This window comes from Capricornis sumatraensis, chromosome 19, assembly GCF_032405125.1.
Source record: "Capricornis sumatraensis isolate serow.1 chromosome 19, serow.2, whole genome shotgun sequence".
Taxonomy (NCBI): domain Eukaryota; kingdom Metazoa; phylum Chordata; class Mammalia; order Artiodactyla; family Bovidae; genus Capricornis; species Capricornis sumatraensis.
Window position 1 is genome coordinate 26,421,198 of NC_091087.1, and position 25,233 is coordinate 26,446,430.

Here is a 25,233-nt window from a genome sequence, read left to right on the forward strand (position 1 = left end):
CCATTAGTTTGTCTGAGAGTGCTGTATTTATTTAACACACTCTACCTCAGTGATTTGAGGATATCAGAAGGATGTACCAGGTGCTAATCTTCTAGGTATGCTGTCTCCCTAATCCTCCAGTGTGTTGTCATCCTCTCAGAGTGCTGCTCTGCCTCTCAGGCCTCAGATGCAGTGAGGTTTTGGAGAAGAAGGTGGAGAAGGCTGCTGTGTACTGAACTTCATTCAGGGGTATCCTAGCCAGTCACCACAAAAGTTGCCCCAGGGTTCCTTCCAGTTCCCAGCATACCTGCCCTTGGCATCTGCTTTTGGAGGCACCCTTTCAGTCTGCATAATGTTGTCTATGATTTCTTCTTTCCTTCTGTTACTTTCATTTTTTAAGGGTTCCTCATAATTTCTAGACAGTCAAAGCACCTCTTATTTTTCCATGTTATCATGGATTGTATGCATGCACCACATATAGACATTCACACATGGTTATATCTATCCTTTCTGTCATTTGTGGGTATTTAGGTTGGGAAAAATGGAGCATGTACTCATTTTATTATCTTGATCCCAGATCCCTAGAGTGTGACTATTGCTAAAATCTGTCAGAATGTTATGAGAATCTATTCACAACTGTTTCCTTTATTCTTTAATGCTGCATTATAATTTGTTGCTGTTTAGCAGGTAGATGTAATGATATAAAGGTTATTATAAACATGATTTCCACTATAGTGGGTAACATTAAGTGGTATAAAATCACCAGGGATTCTCTTGCTTTCCAAAGGTTGGTTGTAGTTTTATTTCATGCTTTTGAAATCTAATCATTCATCAGTCCAATTCCTACTATAAATATGAATATGAAATAAATATGAATATAAATGTTCCTACTATAAATATTTACCGAGTACCTTCTATATGCCAGAATTTGTGCTAGGCTCTATGAGCAAAAATATGACTACAGTGTGCTATCCACACTGATTGAGAGAATCTTAATCTAGAGAGGAAGACAAACTTGTAAGCATATGTATATAAGTGTTGTTATTGGCATGAGGGGAATAGTAGAAGCAGAAATTAACATGTAGTCATGAAATCTTGAATGGCAGTCTCTAATGATCTGTACACTGAAATATTCCAGTTTCTTCCATATGTTGCTTCATGTTCCATAGTTTCTGGATTTTCATGGTGATCTGTCGGTAGAGATTGCTTGCCTACCAATTCCCCATTACTGATCCTCCAAAACTTCAGAATTTTGCCAGATTAAGGGTACATGAAAAGGAAAGACTCATGTGGAGTGTTGGTTATACAGGTCAAGTTTGGGAAATGTGTAACATGGCAAAGAATGTAGAGGTAAGGCATTCTGTAAAGGTTTTCTTCCTAACTGAACTTTGTTTTCCTGCAGTGTTCATAGTTGGGATCATGTTACTCAGGGCTTGGTAGAATTTGGCTTCCTTTTAATGGATTCCTATGGGCCAAAGAGGATTCCTGATGGAAAAACTGCTGAAACCAGCTCAGGTCTTTCTAGAATGCCAAACCAGCATGCTTGTAAGCTGGGAGCTGATATCCTATTGGAAACTTTCAAGGTGAGACTTGAGTTTAGCAACCATTCCCTCATTTTGTTGTATTATATTATAAATAGGGCATTCACCTGGGAGTTTGGGGGACTGGACAATTTGAGTATGTAGCAGTTTCCCAGAACAGAAACTGGGATAATAGTTGAAACATTAATAGATGCAGTTTGATGAAATACTTTCTCACTCTTTATCTGAGTTTTTCATCTATTCTAATTTCTGTTCTTTCTGACCATTTCTTAGAAGTTTGAATATGGATTAACTTCCTTATGATTTCCTTTTCTTCCTCTAGCAGTAAATCATTTCTGGATTTTTTTTTATTCCCTTACACAAAATATAATATTTTAGGTCGCTGTAGAACATCAAACTGGAAGAATCATGCCTGTTGGTTTATTGCTTTTGAAGAACCCCAAATGGGAAATTCATATTCTTTTAGTTCATTACCATATTATGACTGTTATCTCAGTCTAAGTAAGATCATATCTGAGGCTAAACAAATTTGCTTTGCTAGTGATTTCTCTAAGTCATCTTGACATCCATTCTTCAGTGTATCTACACACCAAAAGTATCTGCTAACAGTGTTATGTGGAGGTCATTTTAAATGTAAATCTGATGTTCTGATCCAGAAGTGAAGTGGATACTATATAATAGTCCTTGAGGGTTGTGTGTTAGATACACATGACTGTTTAACAGTAATCTGATTTAAAAACATTCTTAGAATAAGAGACTTAATATTTTTTGTTATAAAATTAGTCTTTTTTTAAAATCAAGGTTCTGCTTGGTTCACACAGTTGTTGGGTTTGTCACGGTGTTGGTAGAATGTAGAATTTACTAATAATCAAATTATTAGTCCAGAGTCTGAAAGAAATCAGTCTCTACTGAAAGTAATCAAGTTCAGGTATGAAATTTAGCTAGAGTTCAAGTAAAAATTCAAACAGATCTTTTTTAAGGCAACTGCTCTGCTTCTAGAAACAGGACAGGGTTGGTGAAGATTTTCTAGATTTTCAGGGTTTTTTATGGGCTTTTAATATGAAAGTTGTGCATACTGTCAGAAATATGGTCATTGACATATAGTAGACACCTAGGTAGAATTATTCCTGTTTGCTGTTGGACCTTACATGTGATCTCTCTTTGAGGCTAATAAAAGTTTGCCTGGTTAATGAATCATTTGAATATAGGATGAGAGTTGAATTGAATGATTCTTTCCAGATGATCCACATAATGTTTGTCTGTGAAATAAGCAGTCCAGTTTTACCCATATTCAAACTATTCTTTATTCTGCCTAATAGATATTAATACAGTTGTAAGCTGAAGGTCACCAAGGAATATTTTATTGATTCTTTTCCTTTTAGATCCATGAGATGATCAGACAAGAAATTCTGGAGCAGGTCCTCAACAGGGTTGTTACCAGAGCATCCTCCCCCATCAGTCATTTCCTAGGTATTGAACTTTGAAAGGGTGGAAAAAGTTGTCAGGAATATTTTTATTTAAATGTCATAATGCTTTGGATCCTGGGAAAAACCCTTAATGATATAGTAGATTAATGCAACATCTTTGATTATGATGCCAGTAAAATATAAATTCATTTATATTGTCTGTGGTTGTCAAGAAGGAAAGGAGCATATAACTAATGAGTGAAACTTCTACTTTGCATCAACTTTCTCTTTTTTGTTTTAATAATTGTCAAGTGAGTGCTGTCCTTCTGCTGTCTACTTATTGACCTCCCACTCTCTTAACCCTTGACATTCTGGCTTCATTGGTCAGAGTGACCAGTGGCCATTTGGTGACCTCTTTGGTCTCTTTGGTGACCTCTGAATTTTTTGTTTTTTTAATACATATTTCCTAATGCCTAAATCCCTCATCTTAATCACCAGCTTTCTTAATTTCCTTTTCATTCTACACTATTTATAACTCTCCTGAAGGTCTCTGATAACTGTAATAGTTTGCATCTTTTATCCTGCCTGTGCTCAGTTTTTCTTTCTTCTTAGAGATTGGTTTTCTTTCTTCTATCCTTTCTTCTGTCCTTAAATGTCAAGGTTCTCCAAAGTTCTGTGCTTGACATTTCATTCTACTTCTTTTCTTTCTTTACATTCAGCTTTACTGAAATACAGTGAGGTATAGTAATGTACACATATTTACAGTATGACAGTTTGACTTTTGGTGTATGTGTACACCCGTGAAATGGAAACTGTCACCACAGTTAAGAAGAACATATCTGTGTGTGTGCTAAGTTTTCAGTCATGTCCAAGTCTTTGCAACCTCCTGGATTGTAGCCTGCCAGGCTCCCTGTCCATGGGATTTGCCTGGCAAGAATACTGGAGTGGGTTGCCATGCCCTCCCTTAGGGGATCTTCCCAACCTGGGTGTTGAGCCCTTATCTCCTTCGTTGCAAGCAGATTCTTCCCCTGCTGAGCCACTGGGGAAGCCCATGACCCTCCCTGTCTCCCAGGAATGTTCCCTGGTGCCTTTTTCTGATTTGTTCTTGCATCTCTTTTCCTTCCCTGACCTCCTATCTAGTCTGGTCTGCTTTCTGTCACTATAGATTTTAAACATTTTGTATAAATGGAATCCTACAGTATGTACCTTTTTTTTCTTTTTCCTTTTGGTTTGGCTTTTTCAGCATAATTTTGAGATTTTTTCAAATCCTTTGTCAGATACGTTTTGCAAATATTTTCTCATAGTCTGTGGTTTGACTTTTAATTTTTGTAACAATGTCATTTGAAGAGCAAATATTTTTATCAGTTCATCAATTTCTTTGTATAGTTGCTGCTTTTTGTGTCATGTATTTAAAAAATTTTTTTGCCAAATCCAAGGTCCCTCCTATATTTTCTACTAGAAACTTTATATTTTCATCTGTTGTACTTAGATGTATGATCCAGTTTTTTAATTCTGTGTATGGTGTGATATAACAGAGTTCATTCTTTTGCTTATGGCTATCCAGTTGTTCCAGCACAGTTTTTTGAAAAGATTATCTTTCCTTCACTGAATTACTATGGCATCTTTATTGAAATCAACTAACTATATAATGTGTGGATCTATTTTAGGAATCTTCTATTGCAGTGAGCTATGTTATGTCTTGATTGCTATAGCTTCATATTGAGTCTTAGAATCAGTAGTGTAAGTCCTATAACTTTGTTCTTTTTCAAAATAATTTTGGCTATTCTAGGTCCTTTATATTTCCAAGTAAATTTTCTAATCAGTTTGTCAAGTTTTATAAAAAGTCTGCTCAAGTTTTGATGGAGATTGCCTCAAATCTATGGATTAATATGGAAGAGAATTGGCATCTTAACCATATTGAGTCTTCTAACTCATGAATGCAATATGTCTCTGCATTTATTTAGGTCTTCAATTTCTTTCAACACTGTTCTCTATTTTTAGTGCGTGTATCGTGTATCTTTTGTCAGTTGATCCCTATTTCATTTTTTTGACACTGTTGTAAATAGTATTAAAAAATTTTTCAATTTGTGATTGTTAACTGTTGTCAGGTAGAAATAGTTGCTTTTTTAAAGTTGACCTTATCGCCTGCAGCCATGGTAAAGCCATTTATTAGTTCTAGTAGCTTTTCAGCAATTCTTAAAGATTTTTTACATAGAAATCACATTATCTGCAAACTCAGGCATTCTTGATATCAGTGATTTGTCTTTTTTTCTTTATCAATTTGGCTTAGAAACTTGTCAGCTTACAGCCTTTCAAAGAATGAGATTTTAGTTTGAATTTTCTCTGTTGTTCTTTTATTTTCAATTTCACCAAATTTTGCTTTTTATTATTTCCTTCCTCTTGCTTGCATTGGGTTCATTTTGCTTTCTTAAAGTGGGTGAAAAAAATCAAAAGAATATTTCTTGATACATGAAAATTTTAGATTTCAGAGTCCATAAAATACAGTCGTATTGGAATACTGTATTTATCAGCAAGAAGCTTATCAGTTTTATTGATTTTTTTTCTAAGAACCAGCTTTTCATTTCATCGCGTTTCTCTGTTGTTTTCCTGTTTTTAGTTTTATTGATTTGTGCACTCTTTTGGGTCCTTTCTACTTCTTACCTCGGGTTTAGTCTGGGCTACCTTTGGTTAAATGCGTGTGTCATTAATTTTTGAGGTCTTTCTCTTTTCTTTCAATACTGGCATTACACTGTAAATTTCCCTCTGAACTTCGCTTTAGCTGCATCCTGTAAATTTTGTGTTTTATTTTCATTCCATTCCACATACTTTTTCATTTGTCTTGTGATTTGTTCTTTAACCCATGGGTTATTTAGAAGTGTGTTATTTAAGTTTGGTCTGCTAATTCTATCATTGTGTTGTTTCTGATATGTTATTGTTGATTTATGTTGTCTTCATCATGAGTTCTGTTTTCCTGCTTCTTTGCATCATTAATAAGTTTTGATTGGATGGCAGACTTTGTGAGTTTCACATTGTTGATTTGCTGGATTTTTTTTTCCCTTCAAATATTCTTGAGCTTTAAGTTTCCTGGTGGCTCAGACGGTAAAGCGTCTGCCCGCAATGTGGGAGATTCGGGTTTGATCCGTGGGTTGGAAAGATCCCCTGGAGAAGGAAATGGCAACCCATTCCAGTACTCTTGCCTAGAAAATTATATAGATGGAGGGGCCTGGTGGGCTACGGTCCATGGGGTCGCAAAGAGTCGGACACGACTGAGCGACTTCACTTTCACTTGTTTCTTGGAAAGTATTTAATCCTTTTGATGATTATTTCTATGTTGTGTTATGAAAGACCAGACAGCTTTTAATCTAGGGCCAACTTAATGCTACAATTAAAGCAACGCTCCTTGTGTATTATGAGGTGTGTACAGTGTGGGTGTTGTGAATGTGAACTGTTTCCTGCCCTTTATGACCTCAGAGAATGGATGTGCCTACTCCTTGCCAGTAACTTTTAGCTTTACTCAGGTCGTTTTTTCACACGCATGTACTGACTAGCACTCAGCTTACATACAAGGAGAGCTCCCTGCACATCTCCAAGGTGCTTTCACTGCAGCCCTTTCCTTTCTAGTGCTAGCTGCCTTGGCTTTCCTGAATTCTCAACTCTGTCTCTTTAACTCAGGAAAACCACTGGGTTCTGAGTTTTCTCTTCTCTGTGTTCCTGCCTAGAAGCTCTCCAGGCAGTAACATGGGACAATTATAAGCCTCTCCTCATGTGTTTCCCACTCTCAGGGATCATTTTCTGTACTGCTTATTATCTAGTGTTTGAAAATTGTTGTTTCATATAATTAGGCTTGTTTTGTTGTAGGTGTTTAAAGTGAAGATAACTCTGGTTAGTGTTACTCCATCGTGGTGGAAAGTGTCTCTTTCTCTTTTTATACACTCTCTTACCTGTAGATATCATCACCTCTGTTCTCATGATTCAGTTTGTTTGTTTTTTTTTTTGTGGGGTGGGGGGGGGGTGGCTTTTGTGGGAGTGGCTCCCAAATCTTTATGTCAGGACTATTTGCTTAGTTCAGTGCCTGAGTGCCTTCATTCCTGCTAGCTGTTTTCCATTTAGCTTTTTTTGTTTTTCAAATGTAATACTGTTTCCTTCAAACAACCTCCTCTTTCCTTTGTCCGTATTTCTGTTATGTGAAACATGGATGTCTGAGTCCCAGAGGCTAGAATTTCTTTTAATCTTCTGGAATACATTTGGTACCTAAGTTCTCTCATTCTTTCCCTCATAGTTTTTATCTTCTTTTTTATACCCTCCCTTCCACACACAGACATCAATTTGTCTAATTCCCAACCTTATAACCTTCCATTTAGACTAGTGCAACAGCTTCCTAACTGGTTTCCCTGCTTTCTTTTCTTTCTGCAGCAGTTCACCCTGCAAATTGCTACCAGAACAGTATTCCCAAAACATCTGTCTGTCACCCAGAAATCACCAGTACCTTCTTTCATAAATTACCAGGTCTTTATCCTCTTATTTCAGGTTCTTGATGGAATACCCTGGCTGTCCGATGGTTAGGACTTGGTGCTTTCACTGATGTGAACCTGGGTTCATCCCTGGTTTTGAAACTCAGATCCCAGATGCCACAAGGCATGGCCAAAAAAACCCAAAAAAGTCCCTGACAATTTGAACCTCACTTTCCAACATTAACTTCCGTTATTTACTTTTCTGAATCCTTCACCCCACCTCCACAGAGTTCCCCACCATCCTTTGAATACGTCTTACACTTACTTACCTTCCTGTACTTTTACTTGGACTTTTTCCTGTTTCTTTGTGCATTCTTTAGAATCTAACTTAAATTTCCTTCTCCTCTTTGCTCACCTAAAGCATACCATCCCATAATGATCACGTTCTTTACACTCCTATTTAAATTCTCTACTGTTTCATAGACAGTGAACAATGTTTGGAATTATTAGATACTTGATATGATTTTGTTACTTCTTTCATTCTTTTAAAATATTTTTTTCTTGGAAGGTGGGAGGGAGGTTCCAGAGTGGGGGAACATAAGTATACCTGTGGCTGATTCATGTTGATGTATGGCAGAAACCAGCACAATATTGTAAAGTAATTACCTCCAATTAAAAATAAAATTTTAAAAAAAAAAGAAATTTTTCTTGATTTTCAACTAAATTATCATTCTTGAAAGGAAGAGAGACCATGTTTTGTATTTCTGTATATTCCTTGTAGGACCATATAATTATGCTTGTTTATAATAAAAATTAATAAATATTTATTGATTTATTTCAGCTTGGAAATATGAAGACAATGTGTGCTGGCTGTTCAGGCACTATAATGAGTTTCTTCCTTTCTTTTAGACATAAAATTTTTGAAAAGTATCTGGTTACCATTGACCTTTCATTATATAGGATCAGCAGAAATGTATATTACTTGACTTACTTGAGAAAGGAGCAAAAAACTTTTACCATTTCTTTTTCCATATTTATGTTCCTTTTATTTAAAACCTCTTTAGTTATTTGAGGCAACTGATCATAGCTTCCGTTTTTCAGACCTACTTTCAGATATCATCAAGTATTCACCGTTAGTTCTTCAAAGTTGCTCATCTAAAGTTATAGAAGCTTTTGACTATTTGTCTTTTCTGCCCGTTCAAACCGTACAAGGACTGCTGAAGGCAGTGCAGGTAAGTCTTTTGACTCCTAAGTAGCTCATGAGCAAGGTTGAACTGTTCAGTGGAAGTCTGATGTATTTCTTCATAATTACATATGTATAAGAAATCCTATTTCCCTTGATTCTAAGACAGAACTTTCTATTAAAAGAGCAGAAGCACTGAGCTAGGGTTTGTTTTCCAAGTTTATCCCCTCTTCATAGTACTATTCTCTCTCCTTTGCTTCTGTTTCAAGTCAGTGAAGTAATTGAAAGGCTCTTAGGAAATTATTAATTGAAGACAGTAGATATAAAGGTATTCACGACTAGTTTCAATTTAGCATTAGTATTAACTGTCCTTATTACTAAGTGCAGTAAACATAGCAGCATGTTTATAAAACGGAACCAAGCTTTCTTAAGCCAAATGGTGACAGTATTGAATAGAAATGTGCTAAGGCTAATAAACAGATTGCTGTTTTTAACACTGATTCTTCCTCTTTCAGCCCCTTCTCAAAGTCAGCATGTCAATAAGAGACTCCTTGATACTTGTCCTTCGGAAAGCCATGTTTGCCAGGTATGTAGTATCCCCTGAGATCCTAGGAAGTGACGCTCTCTAATGTTACCTAAAGTCCTCTCTGCAGTCACCTCTAGTACAGCAGTCATGCAAATTCCTAATGCATGATCGAGATGATAGTACCATCTCTTAAAGGGTTTATGAGATGAGTACTGTGGAAAGAATTTGCTACTTTAAGGATAAAATACCAAATTATTATCGCATTGTCCATATTATAGTACACTCATGGGTATTCAGAGGAGCAACTAGTAAGCAGCCAAATGCTATTTATCCATGTTGTAGAGCTGACAGTTTTTGTTAGTCCTTTCCCAAAAGTGTGTGTGATAGGCCAGCATTGTATGTTGTAGTCTCAGTAAGATGAATCGTTTCTCTGGATGGAGGGTTTATAAGGTGCCAAGCACTGCACTCCTCTATGTAGAAGGGAAGTCTCCTTTAGACTCAGAAAATCAAGAATTTCCTTTGCTGTTTAGTACTTATGTTTGAGTTATCAACTCATTGCCTCTCAGGACTCTTGTTCTCACTGCCCACAAAGGCTGGTCAGCAGGATAGAGAAGAGTAGAGATGGTGTCATGAGGTTAAGTAGATGAAAACTTCAGCTGAATTCCTGTACTTCCTAAATTGATGTGAACAGCTATGCCTTATTTTAAGTATGTTTATTTTGCTCTGTTCTTCATTATTAATACACATTCTTTTTCTGTTGAAAACTAACTGGGTTTTTCTGACACAGAAGCCTATTCCTGTGAAATCAGTACTGTTTGGTAACTTCTTCTCTGTCTGTTCCTGAGCTAGCCAGCTTGATGCCCGAAAATCTGCAGTTGCTGGGTTTTTACTGCTGCTGAAGAACTTTAAAGTTTTAGGCAGCTTGTCGTCTTCTCAGTGCAGTCAGTCTATCGGTGTTAGCCAGGTAAGGACTTTTTTTCATACCAGCGTATGTGTGCACTGATGCAGGAGTTGATGATGTAAAGATTTTTTTACTTGTGTTCTGGTTGTACAGATGATCCTGAAACTGAGGGTCTGACGATGATAATATCAGCCATCACTTAACTGATGGCAAATTCGCTGTATGTTAAACTGCTTTTCAGTATGGTAGCCGCTAGCCTCAAGTTGGCTCTTGAACTGTATGTTGATTGAAATGTAGCTAGTTCAAATTGAGTTGTGCTGTATATATATGTAAAACACACACTGGATTTTGAAGACTTAGTGTGAGATAAAAGTGTAAAATATCTCATAATTTTTTATTTTGATGTGTTGAGATAATATTTTGGCTATGTTGGCTTAAGTAAAATATTAAAATTAATTTCACCAATTTCTTTTTACTCTTTTGATTTGGCTATTAGAAAATTTAATGTTATATATACAGCTTGCATTTGTAATTTGTATTGTGTTTCTAATGGACAGCACTGAGCTAGACACTGTGCTGAGTGCTTTATATTTATTTTCTCATTTAACCTTCACAGCAGTCCTCTAGCTAATACTGTTACTGTCCTCAGTTTTAATAATTTATTTATTTGCATACCTGATAAAACCTGTAATGTAAAAAGCGTTGTTTTCTTAGAATAATTTGATAACCTAGGCTTTGCAGCAGTAAAATTGTCTTTGTTATTTAAATTCAGTACTAATAAGATTTGTAAATAAGAGACATCTGTATAGCAGTTTCTTTAGGAATCCTTTATTGCTGTTACAACAACTCACCACTTTTGTTTATAACTTATGCCATAGATTAAATATTAGGAACACTGGATATCATTTATATATGGTTAATATCCCCATTTTAAGTATAGGAAAACTGAGGCTGAGAGAGGTTAAATAATTTGCCCAAAGTGATACAACCAGTAAAGTGTAGAACTAGAATTTGACCTCAGTCAGTATTAACTACCTCACTAAGATGCCTGAAGTAAGGATTAGGGTTCTTGGTCTATAATTGCTGAAATTATTATGTAAATCAAACAGGCAGTATTATTCTTTGTCATGTCCATATCTAAACAAAACTACCTGCCTCTAAACCTCTCAGGAGTTCATGGAACCCTCAGAAGAGCTCAATTCTTAGCCTTTTAAGTAAAATCAAGTTTATTATGACTACTAAATTTTAGTGGCATGAAATAATCTGTGTGCCTTCCTAAGTAGGTGACTTAGGAATATTGTTGTACCACATTGCCAAGGAAAATCTTAAGGAATGAGAAAGTCAATTTTTTTTAAGTGCTTGAAAATTCTTATTCCAAAATGGAATAAGATACTTATCATGGCCTGATAATGATTATAATGTCTGCCTCAGCTCTGGGTTTTGCCATATGGGGAAAGCTAAATGTAAGATTCTTTGACCAAAAATACCAGCTCATTTTGCACCTTAATGGAACTATTACTCAGGTAAGATCTACATGAACTGACCTCTCTTCCTTTCAGGTCCACGTGAATATCCATAGCCGTTACAATTCTGTCGCCAATGAGACCTTTTGCCTTGAGATCATGGATAGTTTGAAGAGATGCTTAGGTCAGCAGGCTGATGTTCGACTCATGCTTTATGAGGTAAATCAGTAGGGTGAAAGGAATATAGTACTCTGCTCCCCAACTCCACTGATCCTTTTAATTTTAATAATTTTTCTTATCAGAGTACAGTGGATATGCTCTTATTTAGTGCAGTGAGGACTACTAGTTGTTGATGCTTAGCCAAAAATTCATGGAAGGTGAGGAAGCATAAAGAATAGTTGAAACATGTTAAATGTTTTCATTTGAAATATATTTAAATGTACTGTTAATTTACCAGCATTTTGTTTTAAGGAAAAGTTCTTTTGCTTTTGAGTATGAAAAATACTCCAGATTAGTCTTAGTAGAGAAATCCTCTAAATGTGTTCAGTTTTTTCCCTGTTTTTAGAATTGGCTTACCTCTCCCCCAATCCATCAGAAATTAGTTTTACAGATATTTTTATTAAATATTTCCAAAACATTCAACTTAGTTTTCATAAAAACAACTTCTTGGGATTTTTTTGTTTGTGTTTTTAGTGCGTTTTGGGGTTTTTTTGGCCATGCTTGCGTGCCTTGTAGGATCTTAGTTCCCTGACCAGGGATCGAACACACACCCTCAGCAATGAAAGAGCAGAGGTCTAACCGCTGAACTGCTAGGGAATTCCCCCAGACAGCTTCTTTGTCGTTTTGCTCTTGGTGTCCAACAGTTTACAGAATGTCTTGAGTAGATTACATAATGACAGTACAATTAGCAAAAAGTGAGTGGAACAAATATTACTACTGACTTGTAATTAGGATATAATTCACCCAGTGGAACAAAAGTCTGCAGTCATGGGAGACTGCAGTACAATTTCTAGCATTTAGTATGCTTTGTGCTTCAGCAACATATTTCATAGGATGGAGAACATTAGATAATCTAGCAGGTAGATTAAGTGCAAGTCATTTCAGAGAACAGCTATACTTTCATTTGGCCTTTTTAAAATAGCATTTATTGAGCTACTGTAGTTGCCAAGCACCATACCTGACATTGGATTTTTCTGGTTTATTGTAAAAAATATAGAAAGTACTTTGAAAAAAAATTTTGATTATTACTAGTCCTACCACTCATATGCATACTTACACAAAATTGGAATCATAGACTTCTCTAGCTTTTTATCTCTTAATATTATGCTTTAAGCATTTCCTATTTTATTAAATGTTCTTTGCCACATAATTTTGAATGCTAAAAAGTGCTCTTTATGTATGCAGTAATTTATTTAACTTTTTTTTATTTTGGGGGCATTTTTATGGCTTCCAGTTTTTCACTATGAATATTGTTGTACCACATTGAATGTTTGACAGTAATGTACCGCTGTGAATGACCACATTGGTGGGTTAAAGATAGAACATTTTAAAGTCTATAGCATATGCTGTCAAGCGCTGAATTTTTTTTTTTAATGATTAAAAATACCTTTGTTTTAACATTTGTGATGAAAAATCTCAGACACTCTTTACAAATGAGGATTAGAGGGGAAATTTCTCAATTTAATAAAAGGTGTCTATGAATCCTACATCTAATTTAAATAGTGAGAGAACTTAATGCGTTTCTCCTCTGGTCAGGAACAGGATATTTGTTCACAAAACTTCTGTTCTACATTGAAGTGAAGGTCTGATCCAATGCAACAAGACAAGAAAAAGAAATAAAGGCTCATAGATTTGAAAGTATGAAGTAAAGCTGTCTTGATTCACATAGTGTACATAGACTGTACAAAAAATGATACAGTAAGTCTACAAAAAATGATGTAGTGAGGTTGTAGAATACAAGATCAGTAGCCATGTAACACTCAATTATAGTTCTGCTTACCAGCAACAAACAGTTCAAAATTGAAAGTAATATTTATAATAGATGAAAAATACTTAAGGAGAGGTTCCACAAAGTGTATGCAAGATATGTACACTGAAGACCTCAAAATATCACTGAGAGAAAGAAGAGTTAAATAATTGGAAAGATATGCAATGTTCACAGAATAGAATGCTCAGTATTGTCAATATTTTTAAGTATCAAAAAGATCTGTAAATAGAGTGAAATCCCAGGCTTTTTTGGTAGAAATTAAGAAGTTGATTCTAAAAGTTATATGGAATGTAAACCACCTCTAAGATGAACAGCACAATTGAAGAGTATAAAGTTGGTCAGTAGAGTTTTGACAAAGATCCCAAGGTAATTCAATGGAAAGAGGATAGTCTTTTTAACAAACAATGCTGGAACAATTGTATTGGGGGGGTGGTCCCCAAAGCCACCTCTATTTAAAAATTTCTTTAGGAGTCATAAAACAGCATATATTTGTTCTCATGACTAAGATTATAGTTAAGGATACAAAGCAAAAAATAGCACAAGGGAGAGGCTCATAGAGTAAAGTCCTCAGGAAACGATTCCTCTTTAAGAACATAAACTATATTGTTTATACAGTTGAGGCACAATAAGCTTCTCACTGTTTCGGGAGTTTTATATCAGTATAAGAAACTGTTTATCAGCCAGATTCACAACCACCAGCCAAGGGCTAACCTTGGGAGCAGACCTTACCAAGGATAGCAGTCTCAGACTACTAAGTTAACTCTTCTCCACAGTCATCTGTGTTAAAAAGAAGAAACCCTCAACCCTTATTTAGCTCCAAATTTAAAAAATTAGCTTGTAATGTCTCATAGTCCTAAATCTGTTAGGATATTGGTATTCATTTATTCATCAAAGACTTAAGTCAGTACTTTCGATTTGTAAAAACTCTATGTATTATTAACATAAATACCTTTTGTCATACTTGTAAGTACAGGCTAGATTGCCATTTGCTTTTTTTTTTTAATGATAATCATTTTAGAGCTAGAAATTTAGATTTTACAGTTTGGTTGTAATCTTTACCTTTGAGATACCTACTATCTCTTTTGTGTAGAGTCCATATCCTTCCAGTGAATATTTACTAGCATTTTCTTCTATTTTTTTAATGCTTTTGTTTAACTACTTAATTCTTGTGCAATTTTTATATTAATATATTAAGACTCAACTCTCCCCAGATTAGCCATTTCTTTTTTCAGATATAATATATTGCCTCTTTTATGTGTACTGAGTCTTTCTGTTTGTATGCTATGCCTTTATTTTTCTGTAATTTTTCTGCCAGGACCACAACTTTCTTTTTATTACCATTATACTTTTATAAAATATCCTAATACTTATTAGGGCTGATCATCCTTTGTTTGTTAAAAAAAAAATGGGGGGATGTCAATTCTCATTTTCTGTTTCTCACTGGTGAACTGTGTAACCTCTTTCTCAGGTTCCGAAAAGAAAAGCCTCCCCAGGATTTTAATCTGAGCAATTTTAAAATAAGACTGGGAAATTTTGGATGGGAAGAAATGTCATAGTCATTCACATTAGGGTGCTTAGGTCCAGGAGGCACTTTTGAATCACTGGAGACTAGGGGGAGTGCCCTAAAAAGGAAGGCTGCTACTGTATGATAAGAGGAAAAAATGAGGTCTGGGAAAGGGAAAAGTACTCCAAAGCCAGACGAGACCTGATGTCTAACAGTTGTGAGGATTATGGTCAGTTTATAATCCAGTTCTCATTGTCAGAGATCTCATGTTAGTGTAGGCCAATAACCTAAACTTTGTGAATTATTTCTCCCTCTAGCATATATGGCCTCCATCTTTTTTTCAGGGAGCTGAGAATAGGTAAAGAAATACAAAGATATTTTAAAGTTAAGATTGTCCAAATCACTAGCAACTCTGATGGCTTATTTGTCCTCTGATTCCTTTTAGGGGTTCTATGATGTCCTTCGAAGGAATTCTCAGCTGGCTAATTCAGTCATGCAAACTCTGCTCTCACAGGTAAATTATATTTTCATGGATATAAGGGAACAGGTACCAAGGCATTAAGTAATTGACATTTTTCATAATTTTCAAAATATAAAATAATTCCCAACTAGTCCACTGGTACATTGCAGACATGCCTAGGGTACATGATGCTGTTTCATGTTGTTTTAGTTTAATCACTGTTTATCTGTCTACCATATTGCCATCATCTGACAATTAACCTTCTCAGTTAACATCCTAAGTCAGAAGGACATTTTGTAGAACCATTTATACAAAGGCCATCAGCGGTAGTATCTGTTATGTTTATTTCTGATAAAGAAGAGTGATTTGGAGAAAACAGTAAAATATTGACATTTCTTAATCTGAGTGACATATTCATGAGTGTCTATTAGGTTATTTTCTGTATTTCTCAGCTTTTTTAAAAAGCTGCAAATTATGAAATAATTTCAGAGGACTGTCAAGATGAGAAGAATTTAGCTGAAGAGTTTCTAATGTGAATAAAACCTTTTTACTCTTGACATTTATTATTATGTATTTGAATTAGTGTATTCACAAAGCGCAACCATCACCATAGTCAATTGAGAACATTTTATCATCTCAGAAAAAACCACACCATTTAGCTACCCGCCCCCTAATTTTCCCATCCTTCCTCAAACCTTCTACCCCTAAGCAATCATCAGTCTCCTTTTTCTCTCTATAGATTTGCCTATCTGGACATTTCATATAAATGGAGTCAAACAATGTGTGGTCTTTTATGACTGACTTCTTTCATTTAACATGATGTTTTCAGGGGTCATCCATATTGTAGGGTTCATCAGTAATTTATCCCTTTTTATGGCTAAATAATATTTCATTGTATGATATATATATATTTATTTTTTTAACACATGTTGAGAGAGTTCAAGAGACTATTATATACCAATAGTAATAACAGCAGTACTTGATGTTTAGCACTTACAGAGGGCCAAGCAATTTATGAATGGTGTATGGTGGGTGATTTCATTTAGTCCTCACAAAATCCTGTGAAATAACTGCTTAGTTCCATTTTACAGATGTGTGTTTTAAGGCTCCAAGAGGTTAAGTAATTTAATTTGCCCAGGGTCTCACAGTTAATAAGTGATGGAGCTAGAATTTGAACTCAGATCTTCTGGCTCAAGAGCCGGAGCATGTGTTTCTCCTATTTGGAGTTGATTAAGCTATTTGGACCTTTAAGTTGATGCTTGTCACCAGATTTGAGACATGTCTGTTCATTATTTCATCAGATTATTTTTTCCTATCCCCTCTTTCTCTCCTTTCCTTCTGGGACTTCAGTGGTATATATATTGGAATGCCTGATTCCACAGATCTTTGAGACTTGGTTCATTTTTCCTCAATATTTCTACACTGTTTTCTTCAGATTTTATATTTTCTCATAATCTGTCTTCAAGTTTACTTTCTTCTGCCATTTCAGTTCTGTTGTTTTACTCTTGAATGCATGTTAAATTTTATCAGATGCTTTTCTGTATCTGTTGAGATGACCGTATGATTTTTCTCCTTTAATCTGTTACCATGGTGAATTATATTATTTGATCTTTTAAAAAAACATTGCATTCCTAGAATAAACTCAAATTGATTATATTATCTTTTTTATACACTACTGAGTTTGGTTTCCATTTAGGACATACATATATGTGTACAAGAAGGAATGGCCTATAATTTTCATTTTTCATACTGAATTTCTTTGGTTTAGTATGAGCTTAGTAAAGTGATAGGGGATGTTCCCTCTTTTTCTGGTTTGTGTAAAGTTTGAAGTTTCCTTTATTCCATTTCCTCCCTTACTTGTTTCAAAATTAAACACTTTCTTTAAACTTTCAGCTATATTGTCTAATGATTTGGACAATCTTAATTGTAAAATAACCCTATATTTGAGGTGGTGTGAATTCTAGCCCCAGCTACATTTGGAGACTAACTTATGGTTAGAAAGTCCCTGAGGAGACTTTTCCCCCTTCACCTGAAGTCAGAGGGAGGTAGGTAGGTACATATCGCCCCACTATCTTCCTCCATGTGGTGGATTTATTTTTTAGGTTCATCCACTAAGGATATCCACTTTTGAGAATTCCAGCTTTCTGTGAAGGTCTCTGATACAATCTCTCATACAATCTAGATACAACCTCTGATACAACCCCATGTGGACCCTAGGCTTTGTCTTTAATTTCATGATTCCTTTTACTCTCCTTTCATCTTAGCTATCTATTTAATAAATGTATCTATATAAAGATTTTAATGCAGTATTTTTTTATTGTTCTTTACCGTGAGGGTTTCTCTAAACCCTAGTCCTCCATTTTGCTATAAATGGAACTTCTTTCCCTCTCGCTCTTCCTCCTTTTTTATGCCATTGCTTTGTGCTAATTCTGCTAAAGAAGCTCCATTTGAAAGTGGAGAAATGATTGGAAGGTCTTACACTATTTATCAAAAGTTTTTCAGTGGGCATTGGACCTGATCTTATATAAAATTTATATCTTGTTAGTTATATTTTATCTTTCAAACTAATGATCAGTCCATCTACATTTGCACGTTAACATGGCAAGTTATGACTGAAAGCGTAGAGCAGTGCTTCCCAACTCAGGTTAGTATGTGGACCAATAAAATTATATAGACTCCAAAAGTTAAAAAGAGGAAAATGGCAATTAACATTTTTTTTTTATGAACATATAGTTGATTTGCAATGTATTTGTTTCTGGTATACAGCAAAGTTATTCAGTTACATATATATTCTTCTTCATTATGAGTTATTACAGTATATTCAATATAATTCTCTGTGCTATACAGTAGGATCTTATTTATCTATTTTATATATAATAGTTTGTTTATGCTAATCCCAAAGTCCTAATTTATCCTTTGCCCACCCCCTTTCCCTTTTGATAACCGTAAGTTTGTTTTCTGGGTCTGTGACTCTATTTCTATTTTGTAAATAAGTTTTATTTGTATCATTTTAGATTCCACATATAAAATAGTATTTGAAGCTCCTTACGTGTGTTAGCACATTTAATCTTATACAAATGTTTATGCTTATGTTAATAATATCCTCGTTTCACAGATGAGGAACCAAGACATCTACCTTTATTGAATTAATAAGTAGTGGTACCGGGATTTTAGATTCAGTTTGACTCTGGAGCCTCTATTCTTAACAACCAAGTTGTACTGAAAGTGCTTGATAGTCTATACAAATTAAGTAACTGGTGTAAGAGAGCATGGTGTTTTATAGGAGAGGTGATGAACTGGACTAGGAAAGATCTGTCAGAGCACTGCCTGATGCAAGGGCAAAGGAAGGATAGCGTTGGGCCAAAGCAACAGATTTTCCTGCAGTGTTCTTTGGACAGTTGAGAAATAATGTCTTAGAAAACATTAGACATTAAAGTTGCCATTAGCTTGATCAATTAAAAAAGTGAAAAGCATTCATGAGCCGTGATGTCTTTTTCCTTCCCATACACAGTTGAAACAGTTCTATGAGCCAGAACCTGATGTACTGCCTCCTCTGAAATTAGAAGCTTGTATTCTGACCCAAGGAGATCAGGTCTCTCTACAGGAACCACTGGTGAGCCTTTCTTTCCTCCTCCCATAACCATTATTTTTACTCTTAAGTAAAACTACCAGCCCTGTTGATATAGTTGAGCTTCAGAAAGAGATGACTTTGTGAAACACCTGGTACTGCCAGTGAATTTCTACTCTTGACTCTTCCCTGACCCATCACCACCCTGGTTCTGGTGGCGAGATATCTGCAGGTCAACACTTGACTAATAATCAAGGCATCCAGCACTTCTCCCAAGGAGCATTTTACCTCCCATTAATGGCTCTTTGATTGCAAGTACTAAATAGATATACTTTAGAATTGAGAGAAGGAGGTTACCCAGAAGCAGATGAACCCAGGAGATCTGCTTCATTAGTCTGGATTATATGATTTAGGCTGAGCTAGAACTGGCATTCTGTTGAACCTTCAGAGGAACTGGGACAGGTTGGTTTTCTATTCTCATCTAGCTTCAGAAAGACAGGGAAGAAAGATAGAAACTGAAACTCCTGAATGACTTAAAACAGGTATCCTCAGCCTAGGTCAGAGAAGCTATGGTGGTCTCCCAAAGATCCCCTCAACCTAAACTCATATGTTTAGAATAGCCTCTGGCACTCAAAGGTGCTGGAGAGGATTTAATTTCACAACCTGCCCCCTTGGTATTTGTACCAGATCAAAGATAGCACATTTGATGTTACATTCTTAGGTGTCAGCTACTTGTGAAGCCAGTGCCTTTGGGAAAGGCCAGAAAACAATGCCTCTGTTAGTTCAATTCTTTTTTTCTGTTTTGTTTTGTTTTGAACTCCAGATTGACTTAATTTGTGATGCTAATGAATAATTTATTTAGCCTTATAGACAAGGATTATTTGTCAATTATCAACAGTTTGATAGGTTATCCTTTAACAAGAGTATTCAGTTATTATATTTTCTTCTACAGGACTATCTACTATGTTGTATTCAACACTGTTTGGCCTGGTATAAGAGCAGAGTGGTACCATTACAGCAAGAAGAGGAGGAGGAGGAAGAGGGGTTCTACCAATACTTAGATGATATGTTGGAGTCGATTACGAACAGAATGATTAAGAGTGAACTAGAGGACTTCGAACTGGTAATTGCTAAGTCTAAGCTGTGTTGAGTAATGGAGGTTTTTAGTAGCTTGTTAATTTTTATCTTGTGTCTTTTAGGACAAATCAGCAGACTTTTCTCAGAGCACTGGTGTTGGCATCAAAAATAATATCTGCGCTTCTCTTGTTATGGGAATTTGTGAGGTTCTAATAGAATATAATTTCTTCATAAGTAATTTCAGGTAGGGTATTACTGTAACTCTACTTGTAGTTTGTTTTGTGTGTGGGAGTGTGTTTTCTTAACACTAACAGTAGGCTAGGTATGAAAAGACCACAGCCCATGACACTATCTCTTAGATGGACCTCTAGCCTAAGACCAAACTATGTTCTTTCTACCAGGAAACATCAAAGCACATGCCAAACAGGCTCGTGAATTTTGTCTCTCCATCAGGCTTTACTTTATTGAACATTCCCCAGACCTTCAACATAACAACCCCTGATTTTAATAGAGAAATTTTGATTGGTGGTACTATTGAACTTTCATTCTCTGCAATGACTGATACAAATAAAGGAGAAAAAGAAATGACCCAGATTGGTATTACCTAGGAGTACTGTGTTAATAGTGAAGATCCATTCATTTGTAATATTGGGTCTAAAGTGTGACATCTAAAGAAGTATTGTGATTTCCTTATTACTGTTTTGAAAGTAAGCCATAATATTCTGACACCTGTCCTTGGTGGTCTCTTTTTCCTTTTATACAGTAAGACTAAGTTTGAAACTATTCTAAGCTTATTTATGTGTTACAAGAAGCTCTCTGATATCCTTAACGAAAAATCTCGTAAAGGCAAAACGAAAATGGCCAACCGAACAACCGATAGTTTTTTGTCCATGAAATTTGTGTCTGATCTTCTCACAGCTCTTTTCAGGTAAGGTTCTAACAAAGAGCTTAAAGACAGCCTTAAGGTGAAGGTAAAAACACCTACTGAGGGTCACTGATATGACCTAGTTTGGATTCACAATTCTTAGCATCTATACAGTAAAAAGTAAGTCAAGGGGGTTGTAATTTTCTTGAAAGCAGAACACACAGGCATTTAAAGAGATGCCTTGAATTACTAAAGGGAACGTCAGAAACAGTGAACTAGTGGATGAAAGACAGGATAGATTCCAAGAAATCAACCTAAGTAGCATGAAAAAGGGGAAAGAAAAGCTTGAATTTAAAAAAAAGGGGGGGGGACAACCAAAAAAATCACAGAAAGTTAACTAAGACTGACCTTTAAATTTCATCAAAGTTAAAGGATTGAGGGAAGGGGGAGAAAGGGAGCTAATACTGAGAATATTTGTAGAAAGACAGCCTTGGCAGTGACTCGGGCATGGACTGCTGGAGTCTGTCTTTTAGAGCTGGTTGGGTGCTATAGTGAACTGTCCAGTAGAAAACGTAATTTCAGGTCCCAGTAGCAGGGGAATCTTTCTGTCTCCTTTTTCCTGTCTAGGGACAGTACCCAGAGTCATGAAGAGAGCCTGTCTGTCCTGAGGTCCAGCAATGAGTTCATGCGCTACGCAGTGAACGTGGCTCTGCAGAAGGTCCAGCAGCTGAAGGAAACAGGGCATGTGAGTGGCCCTGATGGCCAAAACCCAGAGAAGGTCTTTCAGAACCTCTGTGACATAACTCGGTAAGCCCCACGCACCCTTAGAGACCTGTTCCACTTGCTGTGGCATCTCCAGGAGAGGAAATCAACGAGGGGGGTGGGGAGAGGAAGGTGGTTTGAAGTTGGGTAGGGAGGAAGGTGATTTGAAGTTGGGCATACCCAAAGGTGGAAGTGCAGTCACTCACTATGTTGGGGTTTTTTCCTAGTCCTGTTTTGGTGTGGATTGTTGGCCACATATAAAATGTTAATCTAATACCAGGAATAAGAAGGGATATTACATAATGACTAAATAGTTCATCAAGCGGACAGAACAGTTTTAAATGTATATGTACTTAACAGCACCGAATAACAGCTTCAGAATACTTAAGGCAAAAACGGTAATACTGAAGGAGAAATACACAAATAATAATCTACCTCTCTCAGTAATCAGTAGAATTAGATAGAAAATCAGGAAGGATGTGGAAGCCTCGAACAACACTATCATCCAGTTGACTTTAATCAATATTTATAGAACATTAAATAAGTATTTAAGATAGTGAGGTATTGCCAGAATCAGTGGAACAGATGGTTCAGAACTAATCCACACAAGTATGGTCTTTGGATTTTTGACAAAGGTGCCAAGGAAATGGAACGGAGAAAGAAAAGTCTTTTCAAACAGGTGTTTGTGGAACAATTGTACAGGAATATGTGGAAAAATGAAATTAAAAGATGCTCTTTGGAAGAAAAGCTATGCCCAACCTAGACAGCATATTAAAAAGCAGAGACATGACTGTGCCAATAAAGGTCTGTCTAGTCAAAGCTATGGTTTTTCCAGTAGTCATGTATGGATGTGAGAGTTGAGCTATAAAGAAAGCTGAGTGCCAAAGAATTGATGCTTTTGAATTAATTGATGTGTTGAGGAAGATTCTTGGGAGTCCCTTGGACTGCAAGATCAAACCAGTCCATCCTGATTTCCATTCAGGAAATCAGTCCTGAATATTCATTGGAAGGACTGATGCTGAAGCCGAAACTCCAATACTTTGGCCATCTGATGTGAAGAACTGACTCATTGAAAAAACCCTGATGCTGGGAAAGATTGAAGGCAGGAGGAGAAGGGGAAGACAAGATGTGATGTTTGGATGGCATCACCGACTCGATGGATATGAGTTTGAGCAAGCTCTGGGAGTTGGTGATGGATAGGGAAGCCTGGCGTGCTGCAGTCCATGGGGTCACAAAAGAGTCAGACACGACTGAGCAACTGATGTGAAAAAAATTGGACTCTGATCCGTTTCTCATGTTATAACAAAATATTGACTTGAAATGAATCAGAGGCATAAGTATAAAACCAAATATTGTAAAACATCTAGAAGACAGAGAAACCTTTGCAACCTTGTTTTAGGTAAAAAATTTCCTAGGTATAAAACCAGAAGCACAATCACTATTTTTTAAAAATTTAACTCTGTTCCTTGAAAAACATTCCTAAGGAAATTTAAAGACAAGCCACAAATTAACAGGAAATATTTGCAAAACACGTGTCTGATGATGGACTGGTAACCAGAGTATATAAAGAACTCAAACTTGTTGAGAAAACAGTCAAATTGAGAAAATGGATAAAGTGTTTTAACAGAGACTTTACCAAATAAGATGTATAGGTGGCAAATAACACGAAAGGGTGATCAAGATAATTAGTCACTAGGTTCAGTTCAGTTCAGTCGCTCAGTCGTGTCCGACTCTGCGACCCCATGAATCGCAGCACGCCAGGCCTCCCTGTTCATCACCATCTCCTGGAGTTCACTCAGACTCACGTCCATCGAGTCCATGATGCCATCCAGCCATCTCATCCTCAGTCGTCCCCTTCTCCTCCTGCCCCAAATCCCTCCCAGCATCAGAGTCTTTTCCAATGAGTCACCTCTTCTCATGAGGTGGCCAGAGTACTGGAGTTTCAGTTTTAGCATCATTCCTTCCAAAGAAATCCCAGGGCTGATCTCCTTCAGAATGGAGTGGTTGGATCTCCTTGCAGTCCAAGGGACTCTCAAGAGTCTTCTCCAACACCACAGTTCAAAAGCATCAATTCTTCGGCGCTCAGCCTTCTTCACAGTCCAACTCTCACATCCATACATGACCACAGGAAAAACCATAGCCTTGACTAGACGGACCTTAGTCGGCAAAGTAATATCTCTGCTTTTGAATATGCTATCTAGGTTGGTCATAACTTTTCTTCCAAGGAGTAAGCGTCTTTTAATTTCATGGCTGCAGTCACCATCTGCGGTGATTCTGGAGCCCCCAGAAATAAAGTCTGACACTGTTTCCACTATTTCCCCATCTATTTCCCATGAAGTGATGGGACCAGATGCCATGATCTTCGTTTTCTGAACGTTGAGCTTTAGGCCAACTTTTTCACTCTCCTCTTTCACTGTCTTTTTTTTTTTCTCTTTCACTTTCATCAAGAGGCTTTTTAGCTCCTTTTCAGTTTCTGCCATAAGGGTGGTGTCATCTGCATATCTGAGGTTATTGATATTTCTCCCGGCAATCTTGATTCCAGCTTGTGTTTCTTCCAGTCCAGCGTTTCTCATGATGTACTCTGCATAGAAGTTAAATAAGCAGGGTGACAATATACAGCCTTGACGCACTCCTTTTCCTATTTGGAACCAGTCTGTTGTTCCATGTCCAGTTCTAAGTGTTGCTTCCTGACCTGCATACAGATTTCTCAAGAGGCAGGTCAGGTGGTCTGGTATTCCCATCTCTTTCAGAATTTTCCACAGTTTCTTGTGATCCACACAGTCAAAGGCTTTGGCATAGTCAAATTAAAATCACAATGAGATATCACTAAACACCTTTTTTTTTTTCTTTTTAAAATTTATTTATTTTAATCGGAGACTAATTACTTTACAATATTGTGGTGGTTTGCCATACATTCACATGAATCAGCCATGGGTGTACACGTGTTCCCCATCCTGAACTCCCCCCCTCCCTCCCCATCCCATACCTCAGGGTCATCCCAGTGCACCAGCCCCGAGCACCCTGTCTCATACATCGAACCTGGACTGGCGATCTGTTTCACATATGATAATATACATGATTCAGTGCTATTCTCTCAAATCATCGCACCCTCGCCTTCTCCCACAGAGTCCAACAGACTGTTCTTTACATCTGTATCTCTTTTGCTGTCTCGAATATAGGGTCACTGTTACCATTTTTCTAAATTCCATATATATGCGTTAATATACTGGATTGGTGTTTTTCTTTCTGACTTACTTCACTCTGTATAATAGGCTCCAGTTTCATCCCCCTCATTAGAACTGATTCAAATACATTCTTTTTAATAGCTGAATAATATTCCATTGTGTATATGTACCACAGCTTTCTTATCCATTTGTCTGCCAATGGACACCTAGGTTGCTTCCGTGTCCTGGCTATTGTAAACAGTGCTGCGATGAACATTGGGGTACACGTGTCTCTTTCAATTCTGGTTTCCTCGGTGTAAACACCTATTAAAATGCCTAAAAGTTTAGATTGACTATACCAAAGTGTTGTCATGGATGTGGAAGAATTTAAACTCC

The 25,233-nt window shown here is 36.5% G+C and overlaps 1 protein-coding gene across 2 annotated transcripts in view; it reads left to right on the forward strand.

The window, feature by feature from the left end:
* The window catches only part of FANCI (FA complementation group I), a 60,304-nt gene that overhangs the window by 20,563 nt on the left and 14,508 nt on the right, over positions 1-25,233 (forward strand). Inside the window, exons 12-23 of one of the 2 annotated variants that reach the window (XM_068991479.1) lie at positions 1,382-1,562; positions 2,903-2,990; positions 8,479-8,609; positions 9,076-9,146; positions 9,936-10,050; positions 11,547-11,669; positions 15,387-15,455; positions 18,913-19,014; positions 19,922-20,092; positions 20,169-20,290; positions 20,810-20,974; positions 21,539-21,718. In XM_068991479.1, the coding sequence (XP_068847580.1) occupies positions 1,382-1,562; positions 2,903-2,990; positions 8,479-8,609; positions 9,076-9,146; positions 9,936-10,050; positions 11,547-11,669; positions 15,387-15,455; positions 18,913-19,014; positions 19,922-20,092; positions 20,169-20,290; positions 20,810-20,974; positions 21,539-21,718 (1,518 nt within the window). The remainder of the gene's footprint in view (positions 1-1,381; positions 1,563-2,902; positions 2,991-8,478; positions 8,610-9,075; positions 9,147-9,935; positions 10,051-11,546; positions 11,670-15,386; positions 15,456-18,912; positions 19,015-19,921; positions 20,093-20,168; positions 20,291-20,809; positions 20,975-21,538; positions 21,719-25,233) is intronic. The other variant, XM_068991480.1, reaches the window with a different exon arrangement.